This window comes from Haliotis rufescens, unplaced genomic scaffold, assembly GCF_023055435.1.
Source record: "Haliotis rufescens isolate VD_foot unplaced genomic scaffold, xgHalRufe1.0.p SCAF_11, whole genome shotgun sequence".
NCBI classification, from domain to species: domain Eukaryota; kingdom Metazoa; phylum Mollusca; class Gastropoda; order Lepetellida; family Haliotidae; genus Haliotis; species Haliotis rufescens.
The window spans coordinates 40,943,082-40,962,515 of record NW_025963791.1 but is presented as its reverse complement, the minus strand read 5'-3'; the positions used below and the strand labels follow the sequence as shown (position 1 = coordinate 40,962,515).

Genomic DNA, 19,434 nt, shown 5'->3' with positions numbered 1-19,434 from the left:
ACACAATGTTTGTGGGCTGCACAAAACTGGTGAAGTCCAGTGACCTCAATATATGTCAGTATATATTTAGGTTTTTCACCTTCATAAAATGGACATGTTGTGATGTAAGTAAATGATGTTCAATTTAACATTTTGCCCAAGTCACTCACTAACTCACTATGTGCATGTACAGGGTCACAGTCTCAGGAGCAGTTCCAACTGTCAGCCCCAGCCCAAATTGCAATGGATGCTGTACAGAGACAACAGCTGCAGGTGCTTGCACAGCAGCAACAGCATCAGCAGCAGCTGCCACCACATATGATCCAACAGCTGCCTCAACAGCAAGACCAGCTTCTCCAGCAGATGCTGCAGCAACAGAATATACAACAACAGTATGTCCAGCCGCTGCCGCAACATGCCTTGCAACAGCTCCTACCACAGTCCAGTCTCCAGCAGCAGGTAGGCCACATTGTCTCGGCTGCTCTGCCTTGAAGCAGTTTATATGCTGATAGTGTTGTCGTACACCCAAAAAATATGCTGTTAATAATAGATGTACCCCTACATGGATTCCTGGTTTGAACAGGTCCCCAGCAAGCTTTGCTGATTGTAAGAAGCGACCCAATGGATTGGTGGTCAGGTTCTGTCACTTGATTGTCTGTCATCGTACCAGGGTTAGAAATTAAGGCTAGAACGGGTCTAGTACAAATTTCCCTGGCCAAGGTTGATGGTACACAACTGTTTATTTGGTTGCATACTAGTTTGAACAAGCGAAAAAGGAACCCCCAAAACCACTCCTAGCCTGCTGTATATTTTCAAAAGTCATTGCTTGAGAACCAATTCTTTTGTTTTTTAAATCCTTAACAATTTTGCATACTGTTGGTTTGGTTTGGTTCTGTACTAATGTAATAGGTGGCTGCAATAAGTTAAATAAATTAGATTACAATTAAATATATGTAATGTAAATAATATATTTTATTAAAGCCACTGTTGTTATTATCTGAACAGGAGGTATTTGACATTTGTCATGAAATACAAGTTTATTTGAATGCACTTGATAGAAGATTTCTTGCATGAATTCTGTACCTAGGAAATATGTGAAGTGATATACAAAGTGCATAATTGTTTTCTATACTGTTGACCCAGCAGCTGTTTACCCAACAGCAACAACAGCAGTTCCTCCAGCAACAACAGCAGGCACAACAACTTCTTCATCAGCAACTACAACAACAGCTGAAACAGCAACCTCCAAACAGTAACAGCAAGCAACAACACGTCCGGAAACAGCAAAGGGTTGCTCCGAACCCAGGAGAGGACTTAGCTCAGGGGAACATGCCAATACTAGGCTCACCACCACCATCCACCCCGATGACACCCAACCCCTCTCCTGCCTCCCCCCAAAGTCTCACCCCTCTGTACCCCTCAGTCGAAGTGGATGTTGATGCTGTCACGGAAAGTAACCATGACACCGCTCTCACTCTGGCCTGTGCTGGCGGCCATGCAGAACTTGTCAGTTTGTTGCTGTCCAAGGGATCAGACATTGAACATAGGGACAAGAAAGGTGTGTAACTCTAGGATTCTGTTTATTCCACAACTCTGGCTGAAAAGAATATAGTCCTTATACATAAGATGGACTGGTCATGGGTTGTCCAAGGTTGTCCCTTTTAAGACTTTTTCAAAATTTGACAAATTTTTTCTGTTAGACTTAGCTGAAATGGAGGCAGGTGACGTTTCATGAGCAGAACTAAAACCCTATTCAAGACTTTTCATCCAAATTTGTTACATGTATTTTCAAGAGCTGAAGTGGTGCCTTTTTCTATTTAGGAATTTAAAAAAATAATCTTTTCCTGTTTAGAAGGCAACAAGCTTGACTTGACTCTGTTCATAGTGGTGTGTTTATTTGGACCATATCTCTAAAACTAATTGGTACTCTTTATTGAAACAAAGTTCCAAAGCCCAATTCCATGGTATTGTTTTGAGAGCTCAAAAAGGACTCTTGTATATGGACAGACAGATAAGATAGAAATTCTCTCAAGTTGTGCTTAAAGTAACTGTCAGATTTGTATTTAATTCTGCATTAGGTATGTAAAATGGAAGTAACTGTGTTGTAAGAGCTATTTCTTGTTTTGTTAAATAAAAATAACTTTCTTGTCTGGAAGATCATAATTTCCGCCTTGGTATATGAATATGACTACACTGTAGCATAGTCTAATTGTAGTTGTTTGTTATTGTCTCCCTTGTTGACTGATGCCCCCATGCTGTAGGGTTCACCCCTCTGATCCTGGCTGCCACTGCTGGGCACGTGGATGTGGTGGAGATTCTGCTGGACCATGGTGCCGACATCGAAGCTCAGTCGGAGAGAACAAAAGACACGCCCCTCTCCCTCGCCTGCTCAGGGGGCAGATACGAGGTAATTACTTCACATTAAGCAGTGTTTCACATAAATGGGGTGACCCGTGAAGATCCAGGGCAGAATAGGCCTTAGCAACCCATGCTTGCCGTAAAAGGTGACTTTGCTTGCGTAAGAGGCGACTAACAGGATCGAGTTGTCTGGCTCGCTGACTTGGTTGGTGCATGTCATCGTATCCCGATTCCGTAGATAGATGTTCATGATGTCAATCACTGGATTGTGTGGTCCCAACTCGTATATTTACAGACCGCCATCATATAGCTGGAATATTGCTGAGTGTCTAGTGTTCGCATATACAGACCCACTAAATGTTTACCTTTTAACATTAGGGATATGACAGGAACCTTTGACTTTCATGACTATCAACTTTTGACAGGACATTCAGCTATATCATTGCCATTTTATGCAAATATCTTTGGGATATATGAGCTGAGGACCAATCACTGTCCTAGAAAAAGAAGCAATCTGAAACATTGTATGTCAGACATATATCATGAGCATTTCTGCCCTACACAATCAAAAGCTAGAGTGAAGCACAGGTACCACACAGAAACTATTTAATGTACAAGCCAGGGTTCATACAGGCTTGAAAAGGCCTTGAAGTTAAGTGTTCCATATCTGTCTGAACCGTGCAGGTGGTATTTGCAAATATACAGTGAACCTTGTGTCTCCAGGTTGTGGAGTTGCTGTTAGCCCGAGGAGCCAACAAGGAGCACCGTAATGTGTCGGACTACACTCCACTCAGTCTGGCTGCATCGGGGGGCTACGTCAACATCATCAAGCTTCTCCTGTCACACGGGGCAGAAATCAACTCCAGGTACGTGGCTACCGATGATTACCTGCATATCAGTGTTGAAGGGGGATTATTAGTTTTAAAGTAATGGTGATGTCATTATAATTGAAGAACTGTGATTACTTCAGTCATTTACATTTTGTGAACTTTCTACGGATATTAGCCTAAATTATCATTAAAGAATAATTGTGAAACTATCAATGAAGGAGTGAATGGAGAATTGTATAATGTAAGGAGTGTCTCTTCAACGATTTAGTTTATATTCTTTTGTACTTTATTAGTGCTCCGAGGAATGTAAGAACCATGTATTCTTTGCAGAACTGGGAGCAAACTGGGCATTTCTCCATTGATGTTGGCAGCTATGAATGGGCACACAGCTGCTGTCAAGTTGTTGCTGGACATGGGCAGTGACATCAATGCTCAGGTATAGGCAATATTGAAACACTGTATGATGACGATTAACTATGTCCTTCACTAACCCTTTGTATTGGGACCTTTCAACCAGGTGTTTGTCCAGGGTTATGACTAGTAACTGGAGTCCATTTTCCATTGCAGATTGAGACGAACCGGAACACAGCGTTGACACTGGCATGCTTTCAGGGAAGACATGAGGTTGTCAGCTTACTTGTTGACAGAAAAGCTAACATTGAGCACAGGGCTAAGGTAAAATGCTTTAGGTAGACATCAAGTCCTTCTTAGTACTGTATATCAAATAAGCTAACCAGATACCTAGTTGAAAGTTGAATATTTGACAACCTCCTTACGGAGACCTAATGTTTTACATTTGGAATGGTCTATAGAAACATTACCATTTTCCTATTGGTAATTCCTGTCTATGATCACCCAGACTGGACTGACCCCATTAATGGAAGCTGCGTCTGGTGGCTATGTGGAGGTTGGGAGAGTGCTGCTGGAGAGAGGAGCCGATGTCAACGCCCCACCCGTACCCTCTTCTAGAGACACAGCCCTCACCATCGCAGCTGACAAGGGACACTACCGGTTTGTGGAACTGCTTCTGCACAGGGGTGCGGCTGTTGACGTCAAGAACAAGAAGGGAAACTCACCCCTGTGGTTGGCTTGCAATGGTAAGTAGAGGTGATTCTTGAGGCTGGTAGAGAAACCAGTGATAAATCTGGTGGAAGATACTGTAATACATCTTGTATTTTTAGGGTATGTAGTTATATGCATTGAAAACAAAAACTATGTGGTAGTGAATGATGGATTGCCAAAATTGATTGGATGATATTGAGTACTTCTGGCAGCTTAAAGATTCACTCACTCACGCAATTCTTCCAACAGGAGGTCACCTAGATGTGGTTCAGTTGTTGGTGACGTCGGCAGCTGACATTGACAGTCAGGACAATCGTAAGGTGTCTTGCTTAATGGCTGCATTTCGGAAAGGACACATCAAGGTGGTCAAGTGGATGGTGAAGCATGTCAGTCAGTTTCCCTCTGACCAGGAGCTACAGCGCTACATTGCTACAGTCACAGATAAGGTAAGGATGAGACCAGCTAAACTGAGCTTCCCTATTGAAATGACACTTGCTTTAATATATACAGTATCATCTGCAAACCTTAGGGTGAGTGTATTTGTCTAAATTTATTCGAAACAGATACGTAGATCTGGGCCCTGTTTCACAAAGCTATCATTGTGCTAAGGGGATCGTAACTCTCATACTTTAACATAGGCTTACGATAGTCGCAGCACGAAGATCACTTTCTGCACCTGGGCTCATGGACCAGTTGGATAGCCTAGTCGTTGCAGCGTTTCATTGTTATGCTAAAGGCCCGGGATTAATACCCAGCATGAGTACAATGGATGAAGCCCATTTATGGTGTCCCCTTCCATGATTTTGACAGAATATTTCGAAAAACGGTGTAAAACCAACTCAATAACTCAAGCCGTTCAGAATGGGACATAAGTATCTTGTCAAAATATCTATGCAGAGCAACTAGAATGAGGACAGGGTTGTTAAGATGCCTGTGTGATTGGGATAACTTTTGGATTGCTGACTATATTTGAATACCGACTGTAGATCAACTTTATATGCATGCTGTGTGGCCTTGTATGAAGTCAGATAACAATGTAGGCCATTATGATTGAGGGGACTTTGGCTTCAAACCTGTTTACTCACTTAATATTTGAAGGAAATATATTCAAAGGTTTGACTCTTGTTTTTAGAGATGTATGTTTTTAACTCAAGGAGCTGCAGAAGAAGTGTCAACAGTGTATGGAGATCATTGTGAATGCGAAGGACCGCCAGGCAGCAGAGGCCAACAAGAATGCTACTATCTTACTAGAGGAGATTGACAAGGAAAGGCAGGTGGAAGAGAACAAAAAAGCTCAGGCAGCCAAGAAACGAGAACGCAGGAGGAAGAAAAGGAAAGAGAAAATGGAGAAAGACAAAGAAAAGGACTCAAGGTTTGTCAAGAAAATGAATAAGGTCATGCTGGACTGGTAAATGTTACCAATGGCACACATTCTTTATATGGTATTTTATTAGCACCTTGCTTGAGAATGGCTAGGCCATTAAGTGAACAGATGCATCAACAGCTAAGTTTGGACAGAGCTTCGATAGATTGATTCATGGATCCAGCTCAATCCATAAGCGACCACTGATGTGGAATATTATAATAGCACTTGTTGTTTGTTTACAGCAGTAAGAACTCGTCCCCAGAACCTGAGAGTGTGGAGACCGAGGATATCCCACTAGAGAAGGAAGAAGAGGAGGAGGAAGAGATACCCCTAGAACCACCATCAGCAACTACAACCTCCACCATCGGTAGGAACTTTGACTGTTTATAATGATGAAATTTGACTGGTATTTGAATGATTATGGATAATGGTTGATACTTGTGTTTACAATATACCATCATTATTGTTATACATTCTATTCATAACAGATCAAACTTATCAGTATACCCCTGACCTAGAAGGGCAGGGGTATATAGTTGTACCAAGGAATTCTGTCCGTCCTTTCGAGGTCATTTTTGTGTGTGTCCTATAACTTGAAAACGATGGCATAGATTCTTTTCAAACTTGGTGAACAATTTCATACCTATGTGAGAGGTGCAGTGCAAAGTTTGATTTCAATATTTGTATTTTCTGATTTTTTAAACTTTTTCTTACAAGTTTGTGTGACCTATAACTAGAAAACTACTGCATAGATTCTTTTCAAATTGAGGGAAGAGTTTCCATACTAATAGAAGAGGTGCAGTGAAACCTTTGCGTTTGATTTGTGTATTTTCTGAATAGATATGTTTTTCATGTTGTGAACTTGAAATATTTTTTTCACTTCAACATTTGTGCGACATATGACTCTTGAAAACTACTTATGGATTCTTTTCCAATTGGGGGTACAGTTTCTATATCAATAGGAGAGGTGCAATGCAAAGTGTGATTTTCTGAGTAAATATTGCTTTTTTCATGTTTTGAACATAGAAATATGTAAGAGTCGATGTAGGGGTTTTGACTGAGCCCTGCTCACTTTTTGTCTTGTTTGCTGAGGAATCATTGTTGCCTCTGATAATTAAGGTGCTAGATTTGATGTGTTGATATGGTTGATGTTTGCTACATGAGGTATAGATGAGTACTTGGTATCTGCAATACTTTATTGGGATGTTTTATCGCAGGAACAACTCTGACATCCAACACAGAACCCAAGAACAGCCGCAAAAATGGAACCCTGGTCCCAAGCTCTAGCGCAATGGAGTCCCGCAAGAACAAGCGCAACAAGAGTCGTCAGGAGCGTGAAAGAGAGACTCCCCCTGAGTCAGCGGAACCCCGAGTTCCTATCGTCACCCCCACCATCGCATGTCTGGTGACCAGCATTATGACTACCACTGTTACGACCACTACAAGCCGAGTGAACATAACATTGGGCAGGCAGGCACATGCTGGGCACCACCGAGAAAGAGATCGGGATAGAGAGGGACGGAGGAAGAAGAATAACAACCCGGACCTGATGATTAAATCAGCAGGTTCATTGCAATGTAAGTTCTTTTCCACCTTCTTTCATTGTTTAAGATTCCTTTTAAAACATGTTTGAAGTAGTGTTTAAGGTTCAATGAAAATACTGTTTTTTGTTTTTCTTTCCTTTATCACTAGTTTTGAGTGAGATACATGATTGATTGACATTGTAACTTCAGTTAACAATTATGTATAGCTGTCCATTTAGATAGATAAATGAGAGATTTTGTTTGTTTCAATGTGGGAAGGGAAGTAACTCTTTTGCCATTAATGAAATAGTTTAACTTCTGTTTTTATCATATCAATCAACAATGGTTGTTGGCAGGTCACTTTAAAATTTAGCTAAATCGTGTGTAAACTGTGCATTGAAGGATACCTGGTTTCAATATCTACAATTTCCTGTTGCAGTTCACTCTCCAGGGATTGGGGATCTGGATGATTTCGGGTCTGTGCCAAAGATATCTGAAAAGGAGATTGAAAAGCTTACTAAGACAAAGAACAATGTGTAAATAATTCATTCTTTGGGAATGTCTTGAATGAAGTACTTAATGTTTTACCTATTATGAAGCTGTATGTGATCAAACTGTAGAGCAGAGATGAGGATCGTGTAGTTATCTAACCTGCCTGGTGGCATTGATGTTGCACATGCAGTCAACCACTGTGCTACCTGTCCCAAAATGTATAGGCTGTCATGACAACAGCTGTGATATTGCTGACCTCGGTGTTAAGCAGCATCACTCCGTCAAGTCAACTTGATGGGAATCATTTGACAATTGACCCGTGAATATCCAGGTTAGAATAGGTCTTCAGCAACCCATGCTTGCTGTAAAAGGCAACTATGCTTGTCGTAAAAGGCAACTAACGGGATCAGGTGGTCAGGCTCGCTGAATTTGTTGATGCATGTCATCGATCCCAATTGCGTGGATTGATGCTCATGATGTCAATCACTGGATTGTCTGGTCCAGACTCATTTATTTACAGACCGCCGTCATATAGCTGGAATATTGATGAGTGTGGTGTTAAACAACAAACAAACAAACAAACATTTGATTATAAGCAGTGCACCATCACCTTATTTCATGAAAAACCTGCGGGCACCGGTCCAGTTGTCTAAGGTGCCTCAAATCCGCAGTGCAGAGTTGCTTCCCTTAGGTGTGCCACAAAGCTATGATCACATCTTGGTTTGCCTTGATTATGTGGTAAACATCTTAGGACTTGCATTACTTCAGGCTTTTCTCCCACATCAAGCTGACATGCTATGATGTAACTGAAATACCTTTTTGAGCAGCATTTAAACCAAACTCACTAATGTAAACACTATTTCACTCTCGCTACTGTGATTGGGAGTCTTTATGGACTGAGGGTGAAAGAGCATCTATGTGCTTGATGAGAGTGTACGTACAGTGCAGCACTGTCTATTTGTGTCTGCAGACCACAGCCATCTCCCCTGACGAGCAAGGAAAATCTGGCTCACCACCATGAGAAGCCCACAGCAGCAGACATGTCCCCCAACACTCTGTCCCTGAAATCTACGCCTGTCATTGCAAGTCCCAAGCGGGGGCAGAAAAAGGAGGAGGGCTGGAAGGAGGTCATGAGAAAGTGAGTTAACACTTTAAGTTTTTAGACATTCCATCGAAGTTTATCTCTTATGAATTTGCTTGAACTTGGGTATCATTGTTGTCAGCAAAATATACTAGCCTCAAATAAACTTTACTCTCTGCTTTGGACTAGTGCCTTAAGTTTTAAACTATTTCTTTGAATAATGATTCTACATAGTATTATAAGCCATTATTTGACTGGTAAAACAAATGTTGTTTCTCTTGTAGGGTTTGTTGGCTCTTTGGTAACCAGTCCACAGTACTAGGTTTCTGAATTAAACACATAAGTGTACATTATTATGCAACACTGAAATAACAGTTCAACAGGAATTCCTGAGGAATACATGTGTACTATGACTGTATAACTATAAATGTGATAGTAAGTCTTGAATATGCAGGTTATATTGATGTGAAGAAAGTTAATAGATGTCTGTTTCACCAATGTTATTACCCATTTCAGATCCAAGAAGGTGTCAGTTCCTTCCAATGCCATCAGCCGTGTGATAGGCCGAGGTGGCTGTAACATCAACGCTATCCGGGAGGTGTCCGGAGCCCATGTGGAGGTGGAGAAGCCTAAAGGCTCTGGAGAAAGAGTTATAACAATCAAGTAGGTTATTCATGATTTTGTCCTCAAGATCTGGATAATGTTCTGAACAAATTTGTTTTCTCCACAAACAGAAATATATTAGTAAGTAAACAATCGCTCATAAGGTTTTCCTTGTTTTTTAAGATACATTCTGTAATTCATTCACGAAATATTTGCGTGCTTTCTTATCTTAAAGTACTCACGGAAATGAAAAAAAACTTTTTTCGATCTCAGATTTTAAATAAATGCAGTTAATATACAAAATATATAAATATTCAAACAACTCAATTAGTACTAATTGGGCCTTGGCACAAATACAGCGTATCAGGTTTTTTTATGTCTTTTTACACGTAAAAGTGTGTAAAAATATGAACAAAACAGACTATTGTGAAACTGAGCATAACCAGGTGTTAGTAGATCAAGGTGAATGTCCATGACCTATGACACCTTGACGACGGGTGAAAACAGGTGCTTGAAATCCATGTGCATGTGATTTGTCAGTGGTTAGTGATTTGTGAGTGGCATTGTGGGATAGTGAATCATCATCAAAATATCAGAACATAAAAGTAACATATTCCCTTCTCAAACAACAACTTACATGTCATTATTATTATGTACATAAACATAGCTGTTGTTGTTTTGATAACTTTTTTCCAGGCTAGTTTGCATAATGCCTATAGCCTGTTTCTGCCATGTCAATTTGGACTTTTTTTGAATGTTGAAAGTGCCTACAAATTACCTCCTGTAAAGTACATTTTGTATTGAGCACTGAGATAATAGGTGTAACATGAGGCTGGCTTTCTGTAATAGGCTTCCTTTCATTAAAACTGCGGTAGCACACATAATTAACAGACTTAAAGTCCTAGCACAAACATGGCTTTATGCAAGCGAGACCAACACCCTTGCAATATTATGTAGATGTTATTCTTGACTATATGTGCTTTTGATCTCCAGGGGGTCTGCAGAGGCAACTCGTCAAGCTAATGCTCTGATCATGGCCTTGGTGCAGGATCCAGACAAAGAACTGACAGAAATTCTGGCTAAAAATAAGCCTAAGGCTCCATCAACTGTCACTATTGCTGACTTTGCCATTGGAACTTTTAATGCTGCAAATTTGTCCAACTCTGCTAGTTCGACATCGTCTGGATCAGGTAGTTTGTCGACCAAGTCCCCAGCCAACACTAGCAAGTCCTCCAGCACTCGTCAGTCTTCATCTGGTGTGGGCAACAACAGCTCATCTGGGAAGTCATCTATGTCACAATCTATGGTGTGGCAGGGCTCTGGAACTAGCCAGCCTGTTCCCACATCACCAAGACGCAGCCCTCAAAAACAGATTTCCTCCAGTCACTCTGGGTCTCCTGCACCAAACCATCACAGTGTGGAGAAGACGGCTTCTCGTCAGCTGTTTCCGTCAGACAGGAGAAGCTCGACATCTCCAGTGGTCACCTTCACCAACTCCTCCACAGTCTCCTACAGCTCCTCCTCCACAGCAGTTAAAGTTGTTCCGTCAAGTGCTAATTCCACTCGTGGAAGGCCCGACAACAGAGATCAGGTCACCATCAAATCTGCTCCGAAACCTGTTACTGGTCCTGTTAAGCTTCTCACACGTCAAGCTCAAACAAAACCTGACCCTCAACCTCTGCCAATAGTAGCAAGCCATGGGACTGGAAATAATGTACCCAATGTTGGGCAGCAGGCTACGCCTTCCCCAGGGTCCTCCACCCCTGGAGAGTATTTGCCTTTCAACAATCTGTTCAGTAATTATGGTGCCCAGATCTTGGGCAAGAAGGATGATAGTACTGATAAGATGAACTTCGCCAGTGTAGCTGCTGCTGGAGTGGTATCTACACTTTCCAGTCCTCTGTCTAATGTCAATGTGGCCTCCGCCCTCAGTGGCGAGAGTCACAAAGTTGACCCGAGCCTACAGGCCAAGGCTCCAGGATACAAACCAGGCAGAACAGGTTCTCCTCAGTTTCGTCAAGATATGGAACAAAGCAAGAATCCAGGTTTTAAAAATTTTCACCTTCCAGTTCAAGCAATGCAAGGAGGCATGGGCGAACTGGATATGACACGAGCACCAGGTTTCCGTGGAAACATGCCACCTTCAGGGATGTCCCCTCGGTCCAACACATCCACACCTAGTGGACTCTCTCCACGCAGCCAGACAGGCACACCCCTTGACTCCAGTCAACATTCTATCTCTTCTCTCTCTAGTCAAAAGGAAGAATACAGTATGCCAAATCAGCCAATGACACTCCCTGAGATTAAGAGCACTTTAAACCCCAATGCTCCTGATTTCCAAATCTCATCCACCAACATGAACCAGATGGTGAATGGCCTTCCGGGTGGCATCGGCCAGGAACTCCATCCACTGCCACCCAGTGCACTCCAGGCTCTCCACCAACAACTCCTCAACGCCCAGCAGCTGCTCAACTTCTCCAACATGCCTCAAGGCAACTTCTCCATCCCCAATGAGCTCCAGATGCTGCAGCAGCTTAGCTCAGTTGGTAACCAGATACCCAACCCAATGGGAAATCAGATGAACAGCCAGATGCCCAACCCTATGTCCAGTCAAATGAATAACCAAATGCCAAACCAGATTCCGAATCAGATAGGCAGAGATCATCTTAGTGGTCAGATGAGCAGCAACCAGTTGGGTCAGATGGGAAACCAGATGCCTCAAGGAGGGGGTCAGAATCAACCAGTTGGTCCTCCAGGTCCGAACGGACAGAATCCAGGCTTCCTGCCCCAGATAATATCTCGCACCCTCTCCCCAATGCCACCGCCGCATGCCCGCCCAAACAGTGCTCCATCTATGGCTGGCATGTCTCAAGGTAATTGATGGACCTAATGTTTTACTTTGTTGTGGTAATGTATCAATAGTCATTAAAAGAAGTTGTCTCTTAATCCCAGATTTTTCATAAGACAGTGAAGTTCTATGGAAGTTGTTGACTGTACGGAGCTTAATTGTTAGACTTTTGGTGGCAGTCAAGTATGTTTGTGTATGTTGTAATAAACTTGAGATCCTATCACTTTGTAACCATGGTGATTCGAGGTGTAGTTTGTAGTTGAACGCCACAATCAGCAATATTCCAGTAAACCACTAATATCAATGATCCAATATTTGGAGGCTGATGTGACATGGCTGGAATATTGCTGATTGCAGTGTTGGCAAACAAGCAAATCCAGATCACTTTGCCATTGCTACCTCACTCAATACCGTGTACGAATGCAGTTCTTTGAGTAGGACCTGAATTTAGTCTCAACCTCCATAGAACTACAGCTATTTGTAATTTTTGTGACTTTCAGGAGAGAGTGGCTCCCCTGGTCCCATTGGTCCCCCTCGAGGTACTTCACCCATGCCAATAGGCACACCACCGCTACCGGACCCTGTCAAGAACAATATGGATGACCGGAGGGTGCCGCGCCCTATTGGGGGAGAACGGAGTCATCGCAAAGCCCCTGGCACAGGTCCTGGGAATATTGGACCTGTCGGGGACTTCAGCAAACTCTGGGGCCTCAACTCTGCAATATCTGGTAGGTTTCCAGACTGCCTATTGGCTATGTGTCAACCTGTAGGATATGTAGGACGCATGTGAAAAGATGATGCATATTAAAAAAAACTTGAATTGAAGCAGAGCATTTACATACAACCTTATCTGATCTGATCGTCATGATTTGAACAGTATGTCTTCATACTTGACCATTGTATTTTTCAGAGCTGAATTCTGAGTGGGCACCTAGCACATCTCCCATGATGACCAGTGCATCCATGCAAGCCTCTGTGAGGACATCATCTGTGATAACGGGGGGAAACATGGCTTACACTCGGGATGGGGATGGTTCCACTGGCGAGCCAACCCAAGATCCCAATTCGTTTCCTGAAGGCCTCTCTATAGAGGCAGCAGTGGAACAGAATTTCGTGGTGGGTAGCTGCAACAGTCAGTCAGTCAGTCATTAGAAAACAAATTCCAAAGGAATTTTGTACAAGACCCTTTGGACTCAATGTATCAAAATGAATATGATTAGTTGAACAAATATTCTCTCTAATGATGAAATGTAGTGTTTATCCATCAAAAACTATATACCGTATATCGCTGTGTATAAGGCGAGTTTTTCGTACCTAAAATGAGGGGGCTAAGAAGGGGGGTCGTCTTATACACGGAGTCGAAGATCTCACATTTTTTTCCACTGGCGATGTCAACCGGCGTCCGATAGCCAGCCCAGCATTTGACAATAAAACTTCGCATTTCGTCCTAAATAACTGTTCCAATAACTATTTCCATACATAAACATGATTTGTATCTCTTTTCCTTGAATAAAGTTTAATAATTTCTGCAAATAAAGTTGAAATGACCCTCTCCTCGATGCAGATTGTCAAACCAGCTGACACGGTAAAACAATCAACATCCGTGAGTAGAGAGCCGGAAGTACCGGTAATCATTTGCATATTGCACATGTGACCTAACATGTGATAACCGGTGAAGCTGAAATCAATTCCCGCTGTTTTTACAGTTGTATTAACAAGTGTTGGAGATGGTGTGTACAAGTGATTGTGGAATAAACACGCTGAATGTGAATCAAACATAAGCCTAGTTAGTTACAACATAGTTAATTGGCGATTAAATTACTCACCATTGTCTCTTATATGTTATTACTTCATAAATGAATTTTATTTTACGGGCACCAATTTGGTGTCGTACCGTGTAAACACAAAATGGCGACGTGTGCCGGAGTTACACACGCGACCTATCATTGTAGAAAAAAAACAATGCAAGATAAACATATTTTTATTGCATATATAAGGTTTGTGTGTGCACTTGTGATGTGTGCGAAATTCGCATCAGTCGGAAAGCGCACATTAAATCTCCAAAGTAATTAACTGACTGATTTGTGATGTCCGTGTGCGAAATACGCTACAGAGCACGTTAAATCTTCTACCAGTATATCAGTCAGACTTGTGATGTGTTTCATTCCAGGTCGCCTTATACACGGAGTATAGGATTTTGGGTTGATTTTTAAGGCGTGTACAGGGGGGTCGTCTTATACGTGGAGTCGCCTTATACACAGCGATATACGGTATCCATGAAAGCTGTTTTTGCTTCACTATAATACCATAGAAAGCTACAGGAAATCGGCAAACTGAAGACGTGAATGTTGTGTCCAAAAGCTGAAATGACTCAAGAGTCCGTCAATTTGTCAATCTTCGAGGAATGGCTGAACTGTTATTTATGTATCAGCGTTTAACAAAGTATGGTCCAAGTGTGTGTGTCTCTAAAACATTTGAACTGGTGAATACTCTTTCGACATAACCAGCATATTATGTGCATGGTCCTGTCCATGTTGTCAGTTTTTGCCCACTACTCCGCTATTTATTCATGTACATTTTGTAACTATGTAGTAACTATTTTATGTAATAAGATTTACAGTGTTCCTTAATTATGGGTAGTCCTGGCGTAGTTGAGCTTTCTCCCTATAGCATTCGAATCTAGGATCTCCCTGATTTCAACTTAACGTTGGGGTTATTACAAGGACCCCTTGACTTTCATGCTAAATTTCAAACATTGTACAAATGTTTAAAAAACTTGGACATTATTTGCCATTTTATGAACGATATGTTTCTTTTTTGGAAGAAGCCTTCAAGACCCATGGAACAAGCAATTTAAGCTCCTCTATTTGACTGTTTTCAGAATCCCCAGATGATGATGGCAATGTTTCCTAACGGTGTACCTAGTAACTTCCCCATCCCCCCAATGTACAACCCTCGCATGAGTGGAGATGGCGTGCCCACCATGTGGCCTGGTGGAATGAAGACCCCGCTCTCCGAGCCTGTAGAGAATGGGGTGGGTGAACACCACCATACATAGAGGCAATCAGTCACCCATCTTGTATGTCTACGAACTGGTGATCCACTGTAGTTTGTACTACTTATTGTAGTGTTCATTGTAGTAGTTTACAAACAGTGCTTTGTCAGTGTTGCATAATTTTTGGAAACAATGTTTTCATAACATGAAAAAGGTTACTCAGTTAAAAAAAATGGTGTATTAGGTTTTGAGATCACATTTCTGTAAAATATGAAAATGTTGTTTGTTGACAACTGGTATAATAGATAGTGTATGTTTTATTATTGTTATGCAGAGTTGAAAATGTGCTGGGTTATGTTATTTTGTGATTCAGTTAAACAAAACTGCATAGGAAGGAGTCCAGATTCTCTTATTATCTCATGTACACGTCAGCTTGTCGTACACCTTTGTTGTCGGCTTTGTAATATCAACTTCTCGGGATTTATAAGAGATCAAAGTAAAGGAATCAAACCATTGTTTCCTCTTAAAAGTCATGCGAGGTGGGGTAACCTACTGGTTAAAGGCCTGGGTTCAGTTCCCCACATGGGTACAATGTGTTGAGCCCAATGCTGGTGTTCCCCGCCATGATATTGCACGAATATTGCTAAAAGTGGCGTAAAACCCTACTCATTCAGTATCTCTTGAAGGCACGGATGATGGATTGTAGGAATAGCAATGGCTTACATAGTTCATCATTTTCTGTGGTCTCAAATGACGAAATAACAATTTAATCTGACAGTGACATCACTTTGTTTTCAGAATAACTGGAGTCAGTGGAGTCAGCAGGCCGACATGTGACTACAACTTTGTCCCCCTGGCTGTGTGGAGGAATACCCTTCTGCAGTTCTCATTAAACAAGATAATATCCATCAACGTTGATTATTCGGCAAGGGGAACCTGCTTTATCTGGCTGTATTGTGGCCTCTCGCTGGCTGGCTGTCTCAGCCTTGTGCTCGTCCTCACGATAGCAATGAATGGATGATTGATTGTGCTTGTGTCTTTTCCTGCAATGCCCAATTTAGCTTTCCTTCTTGACAATAGAGAAAAAAATGTAAAGAAATGTATGAATAAATTGTCAAATGAATCTCTTGGTGCTTCATTGTAAACAATTAGTTGCACAGGTGGACCAGATGCCTAAAGTTCATCGTCCATTTACTCAGTTCCATCCCTCAAGTGTGTCATGTTCATATGATCCTTGGTTGGAATCTCAGGTTTGCCCTGATTATGTTCATTGGTTTCACAGCACAATACCTTACTCTGGGGTTTCACAGCACAATACCTTACTCTGGAATTTCACAGCACAATACCTAACTCTGGGGTTTCACAGCACAATACCTAACTCTGAAATTTCACAGCACAATACCTAACTCTGGGATTTCACAGCACAATACCTAACTCTGGAATTTCACAGCACAATACCTAACTATGGGGTTTCACAGCACAATACCTAACTCTGGAATTTCACAGCACAATACCTTACTCTGGGGTTTCACAGCACAATACCTAACTCTGGGATTTCACAGCACAATACCTAACTCTGGGGTTTCACAGCACAATACCTAACTCTGGAATTTCACAGCACAATACCTTACTCTGGGGTTTCACAGCACAATACCTAACTCTGGGATTTCACAGCACAATACCTAACTCTGGGATTTCACAGCACAATACCTAACTCTGGGATTTCACAGCACAATACCTAACTCTGGGATTTCACAGCACAATACCTAACTCTGGAATTTCACAGCACAATACCTAACTATGGGGTTTCACAGCACAATACCTAACTCTGGAATTTCACAGCACAATACCTTACTCTGGGGTTTCACAGCACAATACCTAACTCTGGGATTTCACAGCACAATACCTAACTCTGGGGTTTCACAGCACAATACCTAACTCTGGAATTTCACAGCACAATACCTTACTCTGGGGTTTCACAGCACAATACCTAACTCTGGGATTTCACAGCACAATACCTAACTCTGGGATTTCACAGCACAATACCTAACTCTGGGATTTCACAGCACAATACCTTACTCTGGGATTTCACAGCACAATACCTAACTCTGGGATTTCACAGCACAATACCTAACTCTGGGATTTCACAGCACAATACCTAACTCTGGGGTTTCACAGCACAATACCTAACTCTAGAGTTTCACCTGAGCGATACATGTGACCTGCATCATTTCAGGCTATCCTCCCACATTAAGGTGACATGCCGCGATAAAAAATACTGGTCAAAGCGTTGTTAAACATACCTGCTTCACATACCGGTACTCCGGCCTGTCTCGTCTGGCCATATGCTGTCTGCTGGAAGGCTTACTGATGCGGGGCATACAAGTATATATCTTTGCATCATACAAACCACACAGACATGAAGATATAGTTCCTGGGAGCCACCTGATCCTCGTCAGTTGGCATGGAGGCCTGGGGAATGACCAAGTGAGGAAGAATAATACATATGTAGTCAAAAACTGAAGTCCGCAAGGGAGGTGGATGGAACTTCCATATACTAGTGCAACAAACTAAGTCCCACCATTTATTTTTTTATATTTGGTATACTGACACTACCTGTTAAAAGTTTGTTTTTTTGATGCTTTCATACACTTGTGGCCATTGTGATTGACCTTCAACGGAGGCAAGACCTGCATCACCGGCTATTCTTCCACATCAACAAGCCGACAGCCATAATATGACTCAGGGTTAGAAATTGACACTAGCCGCTATTCTGGGGCTAGTACAAATTCCTGTGGGCTAGTACAAATTTTCCAATTTCCCCTTGTTTTAACATTACAAGGGCATTTTATCGTTACCTGGGCTAGTGGAGCTTTTCAGTTCAGTTCTAACCTTGTGACTGAAATACAGGGGTGTTAAATGAAACTTGATAAAGTAGGTCACCATGGTAGATTTCACTAAATGAAATTCATCAGGAACATCGATCTATGCAATACAATGACATGCATCAACCAATTGCGTGGATCGATGCTCATGATATCAATCACTGGATTTTCTGGTCCAGACCGCCGTCATATAGCTGGTATATTGCTGAATGCAGCGTTAAACAACAACAACCAACCAACCTAGTCACCGAGTCTGACCACCTGATCCTATTAGTTGCCTCTTACAAGGAGTTGCTGAAGATCAGTTCTGACCTGGAGCTTCTTATGCGACTATATTGCATGTTTCATGACAAACCACATATTGTTTTGTACGTACTGCTGTCTTAGTTTACACCTGGGAACGAGCAGTATGCTCCTGTCCCTTGACCTAGCACAGAATACACATGCAGTGATCTCCCATGTATTTTGCAGATGATGTGAACTTGCAATTGAAACACATAGGCTTCCATGGCAATCAAATTACAAAGTAAACAGCAGCTCATAGAAAAATATGGATGCTTTAAGGTTCTACCAGAATACATTTATATACCACATTTACCCAGGTATTAGTATCAGCTCAAATGTGTTTTTGTTTTTTCCCCGACCAGTGAATCCATTTGCATTCCAGTTATCATTCTCATCTCCCTGGGGAGTATACAAGCCAAGCTGCCTAGGGGCGCTAGAAGGTTTTTACATCCATCTCACATGTAGGGTACCCATTCCCTGCTGGGGGAGCAGAGGCACATTTGAACTACGTCACTTGCCCAGGGTGACACCAAGTTTTGACACTTGTGTTTCGGGTGTATGTACGTATTTGTGTTTGCACCATCTGGTCATATACCATCGGACGAGTGGGTTCTTTTGAGTGCACAGGTTATATGTACTGTACACTAGGGGTAGTGACAACACTGTAGAGACTTATAAACATTGTTGGTACCAAGGCTGAATAACAACTCATTCACTAGCAGGATACGATCTCAGCACCTGGCTTGTGTGACCGCTTGCCCACTCTGCCCCCAATTCATATTGGGGTTTTAATCCTGGATTGTTTACTGCTTTGTCATCACCACACCTGTGGTTGTGGATTCACCAAATTGTCTGCATCATCTTTGTTAGAGGTCATCATTAAGAAGAGATCACAAGTCAAATGCTCTACAGCGGGACATGAGACTAATACTGTATATCGCTGTCTATAAAGTGACCCCACCTATAAGCACAAACCTTCAAAATCTATGCTTATTTATATCCCCCGTTAATAATGACTGCTCCAGCAAATCTTGTGTTCTGAACCATTTAATGCATCTAAATAAGGCATCTAAATAAGTCATCAGACACCTGAATGGTCTAGCTGAAAATAGTTACCAAAACTCAAA

At 41.9% G+C, this 19,434-nt stretch overlaps 1 protein-coding gene across 6 annotated transcripts in view; it reads left to right on the top strand.

The window, feature by feature from the left end:
- LOC124142311 (ankyrin repeat and KH domain-containing protein 1-like) overlaps window positions 1-16,260 on the top strand; it is a 40,207-nt gene extending 23,947 nt beyond the window's left edge. For 2 of the 6 annotated variants that reach the window (XM_046510718.2, XM_046510713.2), the window contains exons 17-35: window positions 173-438; window positions 1,117-1,537; window positions 2,241-2,386; window positions 3,061-3,203; window positions 3,498-3,603; window positions 3,735-3,842; window positions 4,027-4,264; window positions 4,479-4,675; window positions 5,384-5,601; window positions 5,838-5,962; window positions 6,813-7,172; window positions 7,558-7,654; window positions 8,581-8,748; window positions 9,208-9,354; window positions 10,288-12,167; window positions 12,643-12,870; window positions 13,053-13,258; window positions 15,024-15,176; window positions 15,936-16,260. In XM_046510718.2, the coding sequence (XP_046366674.1) occupies window positions 173-438; window positions 1,117-1,537; window positions 2,241-2,386; window positions 3,061-3,203; window positions 3,498-3,603; window positions 3,735-3,842; window positions 4,027-4,264; window positions 4,479-4,675; window positions 5,384-5,601; window positions 5,838-5,962; window positions 6,813-7,172; window positions 7,558-7,654; window positions 8,581-8,748; window positions 9,208-9,354; window positions 10,288-12,167; window positions 12,643-12,870; window positions 13,053-13,258; window positions 15,024-15,176; window positions 15,936-15,974 (5,246 nt within the window). In that variant the 3' untranslated portion in view covers window positions 15,975-16,260. Of the gene's footprint in view, window positions 1-172; window positions 439-1,116; window positions 1,538-2,240; window positions 2,387-3,060; window positions 3,204-3,497; window positions 3,604-3,734; window positions 3,843-4,026; window positions 4,265-4,478; window positions 4,676-5,383; window positions 5,602-5,837; window positions 5,963-6,812; window positions 7,173-7,557; window positions 7,655-8,580; window positions 8,749-9,207; window positions 9,355-10,287; window positions 12,168-12,642; window positions 12,871-13,052; window positions 13,259-15,023; window positions 15,222-15,935 lie in introns of all 6 variants that reach the window. The other 4 variants (XM_046510717.2, XM_046510715.2, XM_046510714.2 and 1 more) reach the window with 4 other exon arrangements.
- The last annotated feature ends 3,174 nt before the right edge of the window (window positions 16,261-19,434 follow it).